This window comes from Sceloporus occidentalis, unplaced genomic scaffold, assembly GCF_023333645.1.
Source record: "Sceloporus occidentalis isolate IW3139 unplaced genomic scaffold, rSceOcc1.0.p SCAF_2, whole genome shotgun sequence".
Classification (NCBI taxonomy): Eukaryota; Metazoa; Chordata; class Lepidosauria; order Squamata; family Phrynosomatidae; genus Sceloporus; species Sceloporus occidentalis.
Genome location: NW_028316982.1, coordinates 119,572,037 through 119,591,768, shown reverse-complemented (window position 1 = coordinate 119,591,768; position 19,732 = coordinate 119,572,037). Strand labels below are relative to the sequence as shown.

At 38.5% G+C, this 19,732-nt stretch overlaps 1 protein-coding gene across 15 annotated transcripts in view; it reads right to left on the bottom strand.

The window, feature by feature from the left end:
• Positions 1 to 19,732, bottom strand: part of LOC149318932 (calcium-activated potassium channel subunit alpha-1) — a 627,293-nt gene that overhangs the window by 38,742 nt on the left and 568,819 nt on the right. For 9 of the 15 annotated variants that reach the window (XM_089510711.1, XM_089510713.1, XM_089510719.1 and 6 more), the window contains 2 exons: positions 2,691 to 2,804; positions 1,560 to 1,643 (listed from right to left, as the gene is read on the bottom strand). In XM_089510711.1, the coding sequence (XP_089366837.1) occupies positions 1,560 to 1,643; positions 2,691 to 2,804 (198 nt within the window). The remainder of the gene's footprint in view (positions 1 to 1,559; positions 1,644 to 2,690; positions 2,805 to 19,732) is intronic. The other 6 variants (XM_089510714.1, XM_089510715.1, XM_089510721.1 and 3 more) reach the window with 1 other exon arrangement.

Sequence of the window (19,732 nt, the reverse complement as noted above, 5' to 3'; positions counted from 1 at the left end):
CTTTCTACAGAGAAGGGAGAAGTGTGGAAGGAACTGGAGTGAGAGTCCCAAGTTCAAATGTCTCCGTCACATAATTTGTGACAGCAGTGGGATAAAAAGAGCCATTGTGCTGCCAACGGAGAAAAGTCGTTGGGTGAGTGAGACTCACCTTGGCAAATTGGTAGTAGCAGTCACACACAGAGGAAAAGAGAAAAGGTTTAAAGAGATTTTGGCAGTGCTACATTGTCACCTTGATAAATTGGTGGCAGCGGTGGGATCAAAAAGACCTATTGTGCTGCCATTAGAGAAGAATAGTTGGGTGAGTGAGACTCACCTTGACAGCCTCCTTTTCTCTCAGAACGACTACAAATGGGAAGTTGAGTTTTAACTCTTTCCACATTAGGAACTTTTTCTAAAAAGGGGTGACTCCCTCAACTGGTGCCAATGGCTTTTTCTTTTTAGATCCCACTCATGAGGGACAAATTAAGGACGGGAAAGTGGCTGTTGTAAACCATGAGATTTAAATTTCTCCTGCCACAAACAGTGATTCTGTCCTGTGCTCAGGACCTGCCTACTTATTTGTCAGTGAAAAAGGAAGAGAGGCTCAGCTGCCTTTCAACTGGCATGTAGGTTTGCCCAAAGATTAAAGTCAGACTCTCCAGTTCAGGGTATAGCCACATTACATTTGTAGTTTCTCAAATGGTAAATTGAACCAAGGCACAAATCTTCAGTACCAATGTATATTCTACTTACTACTGGCAGACTTATAAGGGTAATAGCTCACACAAGGTTAATGCCTGACAAAAAGCTTTTCCACCTGTTACATAGTGACAATTTCAGAGTCACAGCTAAATCTCTTATGAGAATTGCATGGATATAAGCCTCAATAGCTTTATCTGCATGGCCTATGTTTTCTTCCTGGGATATGTATGAAAGGTCTCTCGCCTAGATGGGGTGAGGATGGAACTGGTTTAAGGGTGCAGAGCTTCATCATAGGATATGGAAATCAACCTTAACTTTGCTGAAAAAGCCTGCTTACAAGCCTAGCTGATTTCAGAACTTCAGAAGCCTATGTGCTGAAGCAAAAACTTGTTCTCCAAACAAACTAACCAACAAATCAACCAAGAAACAAATAGACAGCTTAAGGTTGGGCACAATACTGCGGTTTCTCTCCTTTTCCTACTTCTAAAAGATATATATTTCTTAACTCTGCTGTTAAGACATGTCAGTCAAATTGACAGGTGGCTAGAGTTTTAGAAAAGAAAAGAAAGCAAAGGAGGAAAAAAAGGTCTAGACCAAAGAAATATGAATTGGTGTGAAGATGCTATGGAAACAGCCGGCAGGTCAGACGAGTGTGATCAAAGATTTACTGAGGCTGCATGTGAGGAAAAAAAATCATTAAGAAAAGCCAGAACAAGACAGTCAATTTCAACTGGAATCACAAATAAAACACATTCAAAGCGGTGCTATGAGGGTAGCTCCCTCTGATACAGCCAGATAAATAAAAGAGAAAGCTGAAGATGGTAGGAACAATGATAAAACAGAAGGTAGTTGATGTGAAGGAAAAAGGCACTTCTTACCCAGTTCAGTTATCATTAGAATGTGAGTTCCACTGTTTTTTTCCTGACTGATTGAAACCAAAGGCAGAAGTTTGCCAGGCTTAGCTAATAAGTAAAGTGTTTAGGAGGGGATGGGGAGGGGAAGAAGGCACAGAAAGAGAATAAAGTAAAGCAGTAAGACAGGTAAGGTCTGAAACTAAATGGAAAGGAAGTAAAAGGACAAAAGAACTACAAATCAAGCTTGTCTTTACCATGAGAAACAGAATAGCTTTCACGCTTCACACATCTTGACAACAGTCACTATCTAATGCCAAGCAGAAACGGAAATGAACAGTCACTGCATTCTCCATGAAAGCACTCCCTATGCTATGATGTCACAAATTAGTAGTTAATTTGTTAGCATAAGAAAAGGGGGGGTTGACAAGTAAATCTCTATTGCCCATTAAGATGCAGACAGTGAAACTATTGGTTGCATTTACTATGTAACCAAACAGCCACAGCCACTTTGACACATCACTCCCCAATGTGCACAAAATGGTACTGTCCTGTCATTGAAATGCAATGGCCAAGTGCAAAGGATGAGAGAATGCAACTCTCCTACATGGTGTATATCTTTTAACCCATTCCTCCAAGTTTTGTGGAGGCTTGTAGCCAGCAGGGAGAAAGCCATTCACTACTGGAAAAGAAAGCAGAAACTGGTGGCCCTTTCTGGTGTTTTCCAGGCAGACAACAAAACCCATGACTTCTGTTATTTGTGGCATCTGTGCTGCAAGTTGTTGATTATCCATGCTCTAATATCACCAGAATATTCTGCTACACAACTTTTGTGTCAATGTGGTTATAAACATAATACACTTCAAACATGCTTTTCTTTTTACTGAAGTCCTTTATTTTGTCTTATGGACCAAATTCTGATGTGTTGTACATTGCCACCAAGCAAGGAAAGAAGAAAAAGTATGTTAATGATTTAAAGAGGCCACATGCTACCATCATCATCATCATCATCATCATCCAAAAGATAATTCCAACTTCCACCAGCAAGTTAATCAAAGGGTACTGTGAAACAGAATTATTTGTCTAGAGTGTAAAAATGAAAGGAAAATGGATTAAGAAATGAATGTAAAAGGACAGATAGACTTTCATTTCCCTTACCTAATTCTGTTATAATAGGGATATCAATTCCTGTTGTAATGGAGGGTTGGCGTAGGAGGCCATGAACTGGGCTATTATCTGGCGATGATCTGTCCATTCCTGGTGGTGAAAATCCTGCAGAGAAAACAGCACAGAAAAATTTGGATGTTAAACCAGGACTGTTAAGCTAGAAGGGAAAGAGCAACAATAAAAATTGGATATAAGATGGAGGCTGTTTCTTAAGTGAAAGTGGATGATACTTCACAGTTTACTTCTCTTATAGCTGAATGGTAAATCAGACAAGATGTTATTGTAATTACCAATGGCATTATTTTTTTAAAAACCTAAAAAACAAATAGCAGGTCCATGGGCAAGGAAGGATCCAGAGCAATTCCCAGGGGACAACCATAGGAAGCATTAACACTTTGCCTCTCACTATAGTCCTCATCTATATTTCCCTTCCTTACTATCAGTAGAGGAAGAAAAGCTTCCATTCAGGCTAGTGGAAGATTTTTTTCCCCATTCAGACAGCAGGTTGGTCCAGGATGAAAATCACAAGAGAAACAACACATTGAAAGTTCCTAGACTGAAATTATGTCTCTGGTGTCTCTTATTAGCTGCATGCATTTACAAACTTCATGGAAAACATCTTGTCCAGTTTGGTTATGAGAATGATTAAAAATACAAAGGATACTTCCAGAGGATCAGTACTAAGAGTATTAGGTGTTAGCAGACACACTCATCTTTATGTTATTTCCTACACTTAAGTGTTCTGAAGTTCAATTTAGATAAGAATGAGGTGCTGTTGATGGATTCTGTTCTGCCTGTTCAAACTATCATCAGTTGGACCACACTCTTCCCATAGCTTGGGGCTAATACGTGACAAACATCTATCAGTTCCCTATCACCACCTCTTGGAACTTATCCTACTAGTAGGACATGATCCCCTGCAATGCCCTCCCATGGAAAGATGGCCCAGAAAGATGTCATGGTCAGCAGTATTGAAAGCCATTGAGAATTCCAGAAGAACCAATGGGTTGCTGTCCATGGTATACACTATGCCATCCATCAAGATAACTGGAGAGACTCTATATCAAAACTGGGTAGAAAGGCAGATTGTAACAGATCTACACACTTAGGACCTTATCACATTAGAGGAATCCCGCTCAGAAAGGCGAATTTAGAAGCAGAGGAAGAACAAAGGCCTCTCAGATTCTAAGAGGAGCAAGACAAAGATACCCTCTCTCACCTTTATTATTTATAATAATAACTGAAATTTTGGCAAATATAATTAGAGAAGACCTGGAAATTGAAGGAGTAAAAATTAAAAAGGGTGAACATAAAATAAAAATGTCTGCTGATGATGTGGCATTATATTTGGCAAACCCGGCAGGAAAAAAAATCAGATTTTATTAAACCAACTGAAGACTTTTGCTCAATTGGTGGGCTTTATAATCAACAAAGAAACAACAAAATTTTTAGCACTGAATTTGACAAAAGAAGAAATTCAAGAAATAATAAAAACTACAGGATTTAGAAAAGAAACGAAGATGAAATATCTAAGAATCCATATCACTAATAAAAATTCGGATCTTTTTTAAAACAATTACAAAAAGCTCAACACTCAAATCAACACACCACACTGGCTCTTACCCTATGTATGTATGTACTGTATCTATGTTTGTATGTGTACACACACATACACAGGAGCCACCTTTTCATTCGGAATTCCCTTCTTGCAACAATTCCACTAGCTACTAGTCTGTTTCCTGAAACAATTTAAAGTGCTGTAAACTATAAATCCCTATATATCTGAGCTCCAGGTTATCTGAATGACCCTATTATCTTATACAAGCCTGTGCACATTTTGTGAGTCTTTTTCTCTATCCCACCATCTTCACAGACACAATCTGGTGAGAACATGGAACCGGATCTTCTTGGTGGCTGCTTCCAAGGTTTGGAACTGCCTTCTGGGAGAGGATATACTGCCGCCTATGGCATTCTTCAATCAGCAGCTGAAGGCTTTTTTGTTTTGACTGGTACCTGGGAACTGAATACTTATGGGATTACACCTTGTAATAATGCACTGTATTGTCCATATTTATTGGTTTTTAATTGTTATGCTTTTAAATTCCTTTTAATTATGTTGATAATTTAATTATATCTTAAGTTTTATATGTTTTCAGTGATATGAAAACTTTTATCTGCTGTATTTAGGTTATATGAAAAGTCAAATAGGAACAGCTCTTTGTTCCAAGCAGAGGGTGAAAGAATACAAACAGGATTTACTCCTTTGGTGATGAAAAGTACTAATTTGCCCTAAAGAAGCAAATTCCAAAAGGAATCTCCAAATTAAATCTCTACCAAAAGAGATTTGGGAATCTCACCATTCAATCTGTAAAATTCAGGACCGGGGAACAAATGACTGTAAACAACCTTTCTAAGAAGATAATAACAGAGAGATGAAAAGTGGTATTATTTTGAAAAGCCAGTAAGAGCAATTCAGTGAAAGAGAATATGTTTGTTCCATGTTCATACTAATGAAAATTGCAAGAAGTTGCAAGAAGCAGCACTTTTTTCACTTCTCTGGACTAGTCTGATGAAGAATTCAAAAATTGCCTGAGTACCTTTCTGGGTACTTAATGGTGACTGGGTAATGAATGAAAGAGCAAGGTTTTATGATGGGGGATGACAGCAAAGAAATTTAGGACTGCATTGCCTACTTTGGAGCACTGTAAAATCACAGTAGCCATGTTAGACAATTGAGATTATTTCAGTCACTTCTTCAAGGGTATTCTTCTTGAGACAATAACTTTTGATAGCCACCCTGGGCTTAAGCAGCATTTCCTCCAGACAGGTCCTTCAGGGCATTATAAACGGCAGCAACCATTTCTTTTACTGACTGGCACGGCTTGAAATCTTGGTCTCTATCAGACAGGATCTAAGGTTCCAAACATGTTGTTGACAATATGCGCTAATTATGCTGTGTGCCAATGTGCTACATCCCATCTGAATAGCAAATGTAGAGGGATACACACACACACTTATGTAGCAAATATATGTATATATTTATGTATTTTCCAACAATTTTGTACATTTTGCCAATGTTAATATGTTTTTTTAAAAAATCTGGTCTTACATGCTTACTTTTTTTTAAAAAATGTAGTCATTTAATAGTTTTTGATAACCCTTTTCTTAGCATAGTTGCTTAGAGACTGAGCTACAAGCCAGAAAATTACTATTTGGAATGACGAATAAGTCAGTGCTTCTGAAGCTTTCTGAACTGGCACAGTATGTTTTTCTCCAGTGTGCCAGGGATGAGCGCTTGACTAGAACTGTTTCTTTCTTCTCTTGAAACTTGCCCCAAACTGGGAGCCAACAGTTCACGGATCAGCATTGGGCCAAGGACTACCATGCTGAGCAGCACTAGACTAGACCATAAATTGTCTGCCTTTGAGTCATCCATTCTTTCAGCCCCCTCGCCTTCAATATGAGGACAAGTGCCGAGCTGCTATACAAGGATTTTGTAAGGACCACAAGAAGGTATAGACTTGGTTCCTAAGTTGTTCCTCCATTCATGAGGAGGGACAGATTTCTGTCCATTGCTCTCTCCATCTACACATCCATACCCAACAGTTCCTCAACCTGAAGGTACAGAGTGTTGGGAGTCAAAGATGGTTTCAAGGATAAGAGAAAGCTGTTTCATCAACACAAACTTTGTTAGCATTATCCAGGGTTCTGAAAGTGAAGCATTTCCAAAGAAATATATAAATGTTCTTGTTATTGCTACCATTGATGATGATAATGATACTTCTATTACCATAAAAAGCTGATAGGACAAAGAGAACCAGATCCTCATCCTAACATCTAGAAACATCCTCCTTGCTGCCTGCTTTCCAGCCCACAGCATACATTTTAGATGCCATCTATTTTCTTCCTTCAGAAAAAAAGTGAAGGAAACCTAAACTGTTTTATCACAACTTTCATTTGAAATTATGAAAAACTGCAAGTGACAGCTGTGTGAATTCAGTGAATGTGAAGTTTCTGAATTCCTTCAACTTGACAAGTAAACACCTTAAATCGGTAATGCTATATATGCATAATACATGGCCTCTATTTTGACATCCATCATCAAATGCTGACTTGAGAAAATACTGATTTGTACGTCAAGACATCGCGCCCGTAAAGCAGGAAGAAATTCAGGTCACAGGGTATTAAGAAAACAGTATTTCATTACAGCACAAGAAACAGGCTAAGTCATGAGATGTAAGAGCTGTTTGGGGAATGTGAAAATAGTCTCTTCAACTGCATAGAGCCTCCCTTCATTCGGAAATGGCACACTCTACTCAAGGCCCATTTTCATTTGCTTTCAAATATTTCCAGTCATCAAAGCTTAAAGACTAGCACCCATAAAACTGAAGAGATAAAACTGCCATTGCCATTTTTTTCTGGGATTCACAAAATAACCCCACATTAATTATGAGGCATAGTAGGCCTCCGCAGATCTTATGCCTAACCACCAAAAACCTGATGTCTATAAGGAGACTTGCAGAGCCATACACATAGCTTCCTCCAACATTTTTTTCTGCTTCACACCCAATCTTCTTACATGGGTGGGAACATCTGTAAGTGGTTTCTATGTATGCTGGACTAACGTACTTAGAGTCCGTCCCCCTGTGATAAGGAATCATGCTTTGGGAATCAGGGCTGCCATTCACAGGGAAGCTTCTACAGACATGCAATTGAACGTACGGAGAAGTTTCCTTCATTCCATCACAGGAATCACTGGTGTAATTCCCTGCATGAGTTGGAATTCCTTCAACAGGGGTAATATTAGCACTTTCATCATTTTATCATTATATTTATCTAGAAATCACAAATATATGCTTCCAGAAAGACCCAGGTCAGGGCAAGAGAAGTAAAAGGTGTGGTTGTGAATTTGTAATAATGAAAGGAACACACTCCCATCTTTTCTTTGCCTCCTTCATATATCTCTCTATTTGTTCTCATCTTTCACCTCTAACACTGAATGAAGAACCTTACGTTCTGCCACACTGCAGAATCAATGTAGTTTGACACTGCTTTTTATTGCAATGGCTCCATCCTATGGGATCCTGGAATTTGTAGCTTGGTCTGTCACCAGTGCTCTCTGACAGAGAAGGCTAAATATCTCACAAAACTACAAATCCTAGAATTCCATAGCATTGAGCCATGACAGTTAAAGCAATGTCAAACTGCATGAATTCTGCAGCGTAGATGCAGCACACTTGTCTCAATTAATAGCCATTCAAATATTTGCTTTTGTTTCTGTCCTGAAAATAACATGACTGTTAACTTGCAGGTTTTAGATGGTTAGCCTCTATTCTTCTAATCAATGTGTATGCATTCAGATTCATGCATTCCCCAAATCACTTCTCTGAAGTCCTGAAAGAAGTGTGAACTAGAGCTACTTTACAATATAGGGGGAAAAATACTCAGTGTTAGAAGGAACAACCATTTTCATGATCCAAAATGTTGACTTGGATCTCACAGTGGGAAAACTGACACACTGGGCACTCCTGCTTCATTCCAACTGTACTCCCTTTTCCCATTCCAAAGAGCAGGGACCCAGGAATAGAGGACGAAGTGAATGTAGAAGGAACAGCCATCTTCATGATCAGTAATATCATACCACATTGAAGCCATGTTTCTACTGTGCACACTCTTAAAAGGGGAACTGCTTCAAGAAACTTCCTAGCCCTTCAGCCCTCTTGTACATTTTCTATTACTTTGTGGCAAACTGTAAATATACCTTCAGAAAAGGTTGAGCCCTACTTTACACACCTATCATTAAGTGAGCAGAACAATAAAGCTTTGCAAGCTGATTTTTTAAAGAGTATATACGGGGAGTCACTTAACCCACCACCAAGGGGCGATGGACTTTGAATCAGAGTGATCCTTAACTCTCTGAGTCTGTATAACAGACAACTATGTTTCTGAGGAGGGACCGGAGTGAGTCATTTATTTAGTCAGTGTGCAAATTACTGGGTCTCAAACTAAATTTAACCATAAAACTATGCTAAGAGGTATATTTTTAACGGTTGGTGTTGGTTTCTTTCAGAGCACCTTTCACATAGATACCTAAGGTGTTTCATTTTAAAAAAGAAAGAAGAAACGGGTAACTGAACACGTTCAAACTGAAGAATGATGAAACATAAGGGGATTTCAGAATTTCATATAGATACAGTAATACTCAAAGTAAGAGAAAGTGAACGCTGAATATGCATATTGGCTGAGGTTGTGCTCAGTGTCAGCAGCTCCAGTGTATATTTCAGTGCCATTATTACTGAATTTTAAATGTAGACTTTCAAAATGTGTATGTCTTGTTTTTAAAACTATTGCAGTGTTTTAATTATTGTGGTTTAATTGATGTTAATTGTTGATTTGTAGTTGTTCCCCATCTCAATCCATGGGGAGAGGCAGGAATAATAATAATAATAATAATAATAATAATAATAATAATAATAATTCATCAGTCTCCAGTGCAGTACTGTTTGATAGCATCAGGATGCAACCCAATGGCCAATGGAGGGGGATCCCAAAAACCACAGAGCTGCAATTTGGCAGCTGAAAAAAAAGGAAGAGCATTATCTCAAACAACAACAAGAAGGGACAACAATTGCTCTTGTATAGAAATCTGTATTCTTATCGGCAGGAGCAGGCTACTATGTGACCTGGTGGGCTACTAAATATACTAAGCTATCCATTGAGAAAAGGAATTCAATTATTCTTTCTTGTGATAGCATATAGTCCTATTTTCATTAATGATTACTGAATTAAATAATTGTCTTTTGTAGTATTTTGGTATGTATCATATACTTTTATATTGTTTACTATTTTTTATGATTGGGAGGGGGGCTAGGGTAGGGAATAATTTTTAAATGCAAATTTTATGAAATATTGGATATTGTATTTTCTTGTTGTTTTGTTCTATAACCTGCCTTGATTCCTTCAGGAAAAGGTGGGATATAAATAAATAAATACATTGTTGTTGTTGTTATATAATTGAATCACTTTACTTCCTTTTTAATCCAAGAAATGTGTTTGTGTTCTGTCTTTTTGGTGTATATCCCGAAAACATGATTGGCTATTATCAATAAACTGAATTGATCTCTCTCTGTGTGTGTGTGTGTGTGTGTGTGTGTGTGTGTGTGTGTTTCTCTTTCACACACACACACTTTTTTATTCTCAGGGGAAGGACAGATACCATATGGTACCTGCTTGTTTCTCTCTGAGGCAAATAGCAGCTCCTTAAGACTCAGTATTTTCATTAGGAAAATGTTGCAGGTCAGATGTGTAAATTTACAGCGCTTTATAAATAAAAGTTAATAATAATAATAATAATAATAATAATAATAATAATAAATTCCCTTTCTTCCAAAAGGACTAATTACCACAAGACTACAATCTTGATAGGGATGGAAGAAATATTTGATGCTATTAATTTACTGGTAGAATAAACCATTTCCTGATATTCAAGAAAACTGGTTAGGACAAGTGTGGCAGTAAGATCCTTTACTCTTTGCCTGGTCTGTTGGAACAATTAATTTGTGCAGAATCCATGTGGTTTTTCTGAACAAAAGGTACACTTTCAGCACTGGGAGCATAATTTCCCAAACAAGAAATATGGGATCTCTCTCTCTCTCTCTGTGCTTTCATAGTAAATCTACATGTATTTTCTGCACAGAATAATTCTCTGAAGACTTTACAAGGTGTCAATACCTTTTGCAAACTGTGAAACAAAAATCTTGGTTTTTCTGCACAAAAAGAAAAGAAATATAGAAACATCATTGTTTTCTGTGAAGACAAAGAAAGTGAAGATTTACCTCCCTAAATCCTGTCTGGATTCAGAGTGGGATCTTGATTTCCATTAAGCTTTAAAAGAATAGTTAGTGATGCTGTAACAGTTCTCTTGACATCACCTCATCACCTCTGTAACTATAGTCAGTAACTTTAAGAATGAGGGAAGCATGCAAGATAGCTAAATTAACCTCTAGGGCAGCCACTTACACATTGCTTAAAGAGACACAATGTCTATCCTCAATACAGAATAATTCCAGCTAAATTAGTAAGCACCTTCTAGCAATGACCTGCATAATTCTATTACCAAAAATGCTGTAGAGCAGTCATTCTTAAACTTGGATCGCCATAAGTTGTGAAGCCCCAACCAAGTAGTCCTAGATGCCCCAACCAATGGGTAGATTTCAGGGATACTGGAAATTTTAATTCAACATTTGGGGATCCATATTTGGAATCTGCAAACGAGATTATGACTGGGATTTTCTTCCATTTCAATTTCAGCTTCCACATGAAGCATTTCACTTGATTCAAGGAGATCTAAGGATTTGGAGAAAAGCCATTGGATACCTTTTTCTTCATTGATGACAGTAACACCCTTCTCATGACTAAAGGTAAAGGTAGTCCCTTGGCATGAAGTCTAGTTGTAACCAACTCTAGGGGGCAGTGCTCATCTCCATTTCTAAGCCAAAGAGCCAGCGTTGTCCAAGGACTGCTCTGGTGGTCATGTGGCCAGCATGGCTGCACCAAATGCTGTTACCTTCCCACTGAGAAGTGGTACCTATCTATCTACTTGCATTTTTATGCTCTCGAACTGCTAGGTTGGCAGAAACTGGGACTAGTGACAGGAGCTCACCCCATCCTGCAGCACCCGGGCCTCAAACTGCCAATCTTCTGATCATCAGAACTGGCATCTTAACCACTAAACCACTGCATCCCATCTCAGGTCTACTGAAGTCTTATTTAATTTGCTTATTTATACTCTGTCCTCTTTTCATCATGGAACCCACTGAATTCTCAGGTGGTCTCCCAACCAGGCACTGACAAGACCAAAACCTGTTTATCAAGTAGGTTGATGCATTATGTGCCCTTAGTCCATGCCCTGAGATTAGTGTCAATGTCAGGAAAGGGTGGCCTGTGCTGACCTTTTCAAATAAATTAAACTGTGTCAAGAGGTTTGCAGAGACAGGCTGTCAATAAGCTGTAAAATGGAAATCTCACTCTTTAAAAGAGTCCTTTAAACACAGATTACAGCATCATTCTAGCTGCACCTTGTTTCTTTTTAATGGAAAAGAAGAAGGTACAGAAAAGCAAAGTAACAATAAAAATATCAACACAAACAAAGAAGAAAAATATTTTGTTAGGTAAATGTGGCAAAGCTGTTCAACCCATGATTGGCAACTGCTGAAACATAAATTATAAAAACTTCCCATTCCTGTTTATGGGGAAATTATGCAGATTAGAATTTGATTAGGCTTATTTCATGAGACTCAATTTGGACTTTTAATCTATTAAATTCCAATAAATGAGGCATCTGAATAGCTCCCTAGAGCAGCAGCTGTAATAACCACAGCACTCTTCCCCCTTCCCCTTTTGCAATATGTATTCCAACAATTTCTTTAGCAAATGAAGTTAACGAAAATTCTGAGGCTCCAACTGCAATTACTTCTTAACTCGTATGAAAATGTCAGATGTACAGGGCAAGGCAAATGAAGTCTTAAAATGTGCTTAAATGGCACTTGCATGGACTTCAACATTCACCACCTTTGCTGGCCTGCTGTTTTCCTCTCTTCATTTTGGTCAGTTTTATGCATGCATCCAACAGGGAGAACAGGCATGTAAATGGATAGAACCATATGTTAGTAAAATAAAAACTGGCACTAGCCCAACCTTTCTGCCAAGAGGGAGGAAAACCTATATTGCATTCCCTCTATGGCAGAGACGGAGTTATCCATTGTAACATCTCCAGCTTCACCTCCATTCCAGTATAATTTCTGAGTACAACATTTCCCTCTTGACATTGTGTGTATTTCTGACATCCATTTACAGTCATCCCTCCATATGCACAGATTCTGTATCCATGGATTCAACCATCCACCGCTTGAAAATATCTTTTAAAAATTCCAAAAGGCAAACCTTGATTTTGCCATTTTATATAAGGGACACCATTTTACTACCTCATTGTATATAATAGGACTTGAGCATCCAAGGATTTTGGTATCAATAGGAGGTCCTAGAACCAAACTCGAGCAAATACGGAGGGCTCACTTTATATTGGGAAAATTCTGTGAATGTGAGGGGAATCTAAAATTGTCTCCTGCTCTTGGTGAGTATTCAGTCTGGGACATGAGGCAGATTCCCTCCGACTCTTTCCAAATGGCAGCCTAATTCCTGTGTCCTCTAAAAGTCAACCATTTTGGATACCAGCAGCTGAGGAAAGGCCTTTCCCCCATATTTATGACATACATGCCATTGTCCTGGTCTCTGTATGAAAGAACAGCAGCCAGCATTTGCTAGACTTACTCCCTTGCCTCACTGCCATCTTTGTGTTCTGTGTCTTTTTAGATTGCAAACCTGGAGGCAGGAGATTGGCAAATTAACACATTCTAAGATGCTCTGGAAGCCTTTTTGGATGGAGTGCAGGGTATAAAAGCTCTAAATAAACAGATAAACAAGACATCGGCAGGAAGAAGAGATAGTATGCTTTGTGTGGAAGATTCTGTAGTGGATGTGTTCCCTGCCACCAGGCAGATAAGTTCTTGAATCCCTATTATCATCATGGCTACAAGTTAACAGCTTTCCAATTGCTTGAGGGGGGTTATTTTGTGTGCAGGAGATCCTGCTAGACTGCTTATGCTTCAGCCAGATAGTCCAAAAATATATAAATGGCTGGGGAAATACCTGTGGAGTAAACCTTTCTGCTAGGAACTTGTATGTTCTCACATCTATTAGAGATGGGTCATGAGAGATGGGTCATGCCTGAGCAGTTCAATTTCCTTAGGCACCGTCTGTACAGCCCCTGAATGACTAAGCCGTGTAATATCTAGCACAATCCTAGCCCCATTTTGAAAGTCTGCATGTATATGTGGGGGGCAGCCATGCTTCCAAATGCCCTATACTGTATTTTTGAAATTAGTATTTCTAAAGGGGAGCCAAAGAACTCCAGAAGAAAACCAGCTTATGCTTTATACATTATAGCAAAACCTTTGCTTGCATAGATCACAAAAAGCTATGTGTTGCTCTTAAAGATATGAGTGCCCTGCTACATTTGATAGTCATGATGAGAACTCTGTACTCAGGACAAGAGGCCACTGTTAGAACAGAATGGATCCCAACTGGCAAAGGGGTCAGGCAAGGTTGCATACTATGATACTACCATTTCAACTTGCCACTTGGAACAAATACAAGAAACAATTATATAGGAAACTACCAGGATGGATGTCTCCACAAGAGGTGTTTCATAAGAAAGAGAAAAAAGAAACAAGTAAATGGTTAACATACAAGAATATTTTACAAATAATAGGAGAAACGAAAAATTTAAAAGAAAGATAGGAAATCCTGGGAAAGGATCAAGGAATCAATTAGCTGAAATATTGGCAAATGAAAGAAGATTGGTGTAGAGATAAGATAGAGATAGGTATAGAGAATAACGAAACAGATTTTGATACGATTATTAAAGGAAACAGATCACAATTATTCAAGAAAACTTATAGATTTTTGTTAGACTAGAAAATGATTGAAGACATGGTCAAAATAAATATGATAAAATGGGCACAAAATATAGGGAAGGAAATATCACTGGTAACTTGGGAAAATTCTTGTAAAAAAGATTTAAATTTAACAAAATGTAATAACTTAAAAGAGTATTATTATAATTATTTTTATAGGAGCTTCATGACTCCGACCAGGCTAGCCAAAATAGGAAAACACAACAACACAAACTGTATGAAAGGTAACCCAAAAATGGGTTCCTTATATCATATATGGTGGCAATGTAGTAAAGTTAAAAAATTTTTGAAAGCAATACATAAGAACATTATACGTATACAGTGTGCCCTCGGCTTACATGGGGGATCCGTTCTGGATCCCCCCACATAAGCCAAATTCCGTGCATGCTCAAGCCCCATTACAATGAATGGGGCTTGTGCATGCAGTGGTGCGGCAGCGCAGTGGCGCACACGCGCCATGGGCGCACGCCTCATTCATTCAAATGGGACATGCTACCCCTTGTGCCCCATGTGCTCCCGCACAGCTCTACGCAGGTTTGAGCATATGCTCAAATCCACGTATGACGTGGGCGCACTGTACTAAAAATATATATATCATTAAGACCTGAATTATTTCTGTTGAATATAACGGATATAATTCCTGACAATCTAGTCCAAGATGAAGTGAGTGTGTTATATATGATTACTGCTGCCTGTATGATATATGCAAAATATTGGAAATCTAACACAGTACCAGCTTTAGAAGAATGGATGATGAAACTGAATGAGTTAGCTACATTGGATATCTTATCAATGCTTGATAATAACAGATCCACACAGCAATATGAAGAAAAGTGGAAGGGACTAACAAAACTATGGGAAGATAAGGTTATATGATAAGCTAAATGATGTTTACTTTCTTTTCTTTTTTTTGTCTTTTCAAACTTCTATGTATTATGTAATAAAATTAAAAATCAAATTAAAAAAAATATGAGCAGATTCTGGTATCTTCCTGACCTTCACTGCAGCCATAAAGGAACTAACTATGTTAAGAAAACACTCTGTAAAAACAAAAAAACAACACTTCCTCATAACTGGGATTAAAAGAGTAAATAAAATCTGTACATATATGCATGCCTATTTTGTTTTTTTGTTTTTAAATTGTAAGACAGGAAACACTTTAGAAACGTTATGCTACATTGTCCCTCACTGAAATAGCTATTATGCCATTGCTTTCCATTAAAGTAAATACTTTTCACAAGCACATAATATAGAGAACATGGATTTATGTAACCTGATAATAGCTGCAGCTTGATGGATAATAATAACTATTATTGAACAAGCATTTTGTACTATATATGACGGCTAATCATCAATCATTTCGTTCCGGAATGACATTGTTCCACAAGTACTGGACAGCTGAAGCCCCTCTTTCCCATGTACACATTATCACTGTTGGCATGCCCTTAATGGTCCTTTTTCACTTAGGCTGCTACAATGAGAAAGGCTTACAGTGTATCATCTAGGAAGGCTTCATTTTTACACAGTCAATTTAATGAGTAGAGGCACAATCCCCAGGGCCAAGGTGCCATTTCAGGCTTCAGGGGAGGAGGTAAAGCCACTTTAATTGGGGATACAGGCAGAAGGTGAGAGCCACAGGAAGTTTCATAGGCCTAGTGTTGGAAAGATTCCTGACACGATAAGCTCCTTATCATATCACAGACATATCCTTATCTTATCATAGACTAGCTACTATAGTTAGGAAACAAGCAAGTACAAAGTGGGCAGGTATAAATTACAAGTGTAGGGGACAGTGCAACCTATATGCAAAAAATGACAAAAACAAGTATCTTCAGTGAGGAACCTAGTGGTGTCTCCTACTTCCGATAAAATTATTAAAGAAGTTGGTTCTTAGTAGTAGAGGCTAGAGCACAATTATAAGAGTAATTTCATTAACAGAATCTAATCAAAGAAGGACACAATAAAAATTATCGGATCGGCCTTGAAAAACTACTAGAATTCAAAGAATATATAAAAAATCAAATGCCCTTGTGATACAGGCAATAGAGAAACATGCTTTCAACTGTTTCAACCACGACTGATTGACAGATGTATAGATATTTGAAGTGAGGGATAAGTCAGTATTTCACTGGGAAGAAGAACAAATGTTGCCCAGAAAACCCCATGATAAGTCTGCCTTAGAGTCACCATAAGCTGGAAATGACTTGAAGACACACATCAGCCGCAGCCACAGCCGCAGCCGCAGCCGCAGCAGCGAATACTGATGATAGAGCAATTAAAACAGCCATGAAGGCAGAGACAAGGCTTTAACTATAATTTCCTGAAGAAGGGTATCTTGAAATCTGTGCCTTATCTTCCTGTAGAGCTACAGCCCAGATTCTTTATTTATGGCTGTGGAGATCACTGTAGTTCCTTTTCAGAAGCACACATGCAGCTACAAGACAAATTATCCACTAGAATGAATGTTTGAAATTTTGTTTGAGCCAAAGCTAATTATTTGGAACCAGGCATGTGTTTCCAGAGGAACTATCCCAGCTTTTACTCTACTCTTCTACCCATTCAGAATGGAACATGGAACATCAAAGGTATTTCTCTGAAATTTAGACTATATTACTTCTAGGGGGGCAGAAGTCTTGGTAATTGCACAACTCTGGGCTAGCACTTTACCCTGAAAAACGTTTATTACAGTTAGTACATGTGGACCTCCTTTAGAAAACAAGAATCAAATAGGTTGTCCACACTGACAAAAGGAAGAAGCTTCAAACCAGCATGCAGTCTACCTTTCCAGATAATGTGCAATGCAAAGCTGGGTGGAAACCGATACAAAGCTGTGCTTCAGTGGTATAAACCGGAGCAAAAAGAAGCTCTGATATTCCACTTTAATGTGGAAAATGCACATCATTGCACTGGCTTGGCACAAATGCGGGAGTGCAGCGAAGCCCAGGCAGTGTATGGAAACGATACACTGAAGCATGCAACATAGGACTGGTGAGATGCAGCCACCAGCACCATTGCTCACCAGCATCATTGCTCACAGGTTGGGCGTTCTTTTGTACATTTTGTAAATGTGAAAGTGGAATTGAACAGAATGAGCATCTACAAAAGTGGTAGAGGCATTTTCTTTGGGGAAAACTGTTAACATTTAGTAATAGTTTTCAGGTAGCCCATTATATATAGCTAGAATTCTGGGTCAACGTCTTCCCCAACTTCAGCTTCAACAAAATGTGATTTGTTAGAGAAAGAATATGCAAATACATTTTCTACAGGAACAATGCAAGTTCTCCTGTCTTCTACCTTTCCTGTATAATGGCTGTCTCCTCCACTTCAAGTGGGTATTTCTAAACATTTTCCTGTTGCTCCATCTAAACACACACAGAAACTGCTGTCATTCTTCAGGAAGAAATATATAAGAGTTACGTTGAGGGAACAGAGGCCTAGTTCCAGGGCACATGCGATTTGGGCCCTTGTATGATGCTGCTGACAATTATAGTAGGGAATTAACAAACCTAATTTGGGGAAAAAACCTGCAGAAGTGCAGTCAGCATTGTAGATTATGGGAGCGGCCATCCAAAAAGTAACTTTTTCATGTTTTACATTTGTTTGAGTGATGCTTACTCCATAATGGCTCTAGCTATAGGGGACTCAGTTTGAGGATTTTAGGATTTCTTATTTTCTAGAATATACATCACTGGCAGGTCTATTTTATTTTATTTTACTCTGTTTTATGTACAGCACTGTGTAAGCATACAACACTTTATAAATAATAATAATAATAATAATAATAATAATAATAATAATAGGTAGCAGGGTTCAGAAAGATATCTGATTGACTGTCAGAATAGCTACTCTTGGCTAGATTAAGAAACTCAACAAATAAAGGAATCTTGCAGAATATTTGAGACTAACAGAGTGGAAGAATTTTGTAGCATAAACTTTCATAGGCTCAGATTATTCCAGCAAAGGCAGTGAAAGTTTATGCTACAAAATTATTTCTCTTAGACCCGTTACAGACGGGCATAAAGTACAAACTGGGTCCATACTAGGGTTAAAAAGGGGTGTCCCTTCCAGATGCCCCAACCCTAATATGGACCGAGTCCATACAAAATGGCGGCACCCGTTCCACACAGGGGGTGCCATCTTGACATAGCGGATGCTTTGCATCTGCACATCGCACGGCACATATGATGGCACGAGTGCATCATTGGCACCTTGCGGCATCATAACTGTGCCGCTAAGAGAAGTGCCATTTTGGCGCTTCTTATTTGCAGCACGGAGGAGCAGCACTGGGGCTCCTCTGCGCTGCAACTGGCAGCGGTGTGAGACCGTCCGTTCTGGGCGGTCTGTAACGCGCCTTAGTTAGCCTTAAAGATGCTAGATTCCTTTGTATGTGGATACTAGGGTTGTCAAGTTTTCCAAATAGCAATAAGAGATAGTAAAAATTCATGACATTTGGACTTGCCAGTCAAGAAGCAGATATTCACAACAATATGATCTACTAAAACACCAAATAAAATTATTGATTTTGATTAACTTAGCTGTACATTTCTCAGTAAGATTAACATGCTGCCCACATTCTTCAGACATAAGTTAATTTACAATGCTCTCATTCAGTCTATATAAGGCACAGGTTTTCCAGTCCTCAAATAAGGGACAGCCCTTATAATAAGGGACTCCTGACAATCCTAGTTGATACAGACTTACATGGTTATGTTTTTGAAAACTCAATAAAAAATAAGGCAGCTTCATATGTTGAACCCCATATATTTTTCTTGGGACTTTTTCTAGCTGCCTTTGAAAGGGAAAGATGGCAGATACCAGGGCAGAGGTGAAAACCTCCAGCTATTCCTTTTCAGCTGCCCATTTCACTGTTTTGGGGCACATAGATTGTCCTGCATCATTTCAGCTTGCATGCTGCCTTCAGGTATGGTATGGAATACTACTCCGTTGCAAGTGTGGAAGTAATATTCAGCTGTTAGGGCAGTTGGATTCTATTCATGGAACATGTATCAGGGATACCATTTTGCCCTTTGTCTCAATCAGCAAAATGTCTTGGGCCATCCCTGGCACCCCTCACTGCTTCTTATAAAACACTGTACTTTAGGTACTTTTTATCATCTTTGGTGGTCTTGCAAGTGGGCCAAACAATATTGGAAGCAAATCACAGGCAGCTCGCAAAAATCTGGAACAATAAAGAAAGTCTAGATCTAAAGAAAATGCATTTGCTGGGAATAGTAACAAATGAGAACTTAGAAAATATGGCAAGCTGTATGAAAGAATGTTTTGGGTTTTTTTTTTTTTTTTTTTTTTGGAAGTTGTAAGGTCATATGGAAATTGATAAACTGACATAAGTATTATAAAGTAGATCATGGAATGTGTTTAGATCAGAATGGGAACTACTGACAGACACAAAAAATAACAAAAAGGGGGTGTTGAAACTGTAATTGACTTGAAGTGAGATATAGTAGTGGTGATAGAAAATAAATTGCATGAGACACAGAA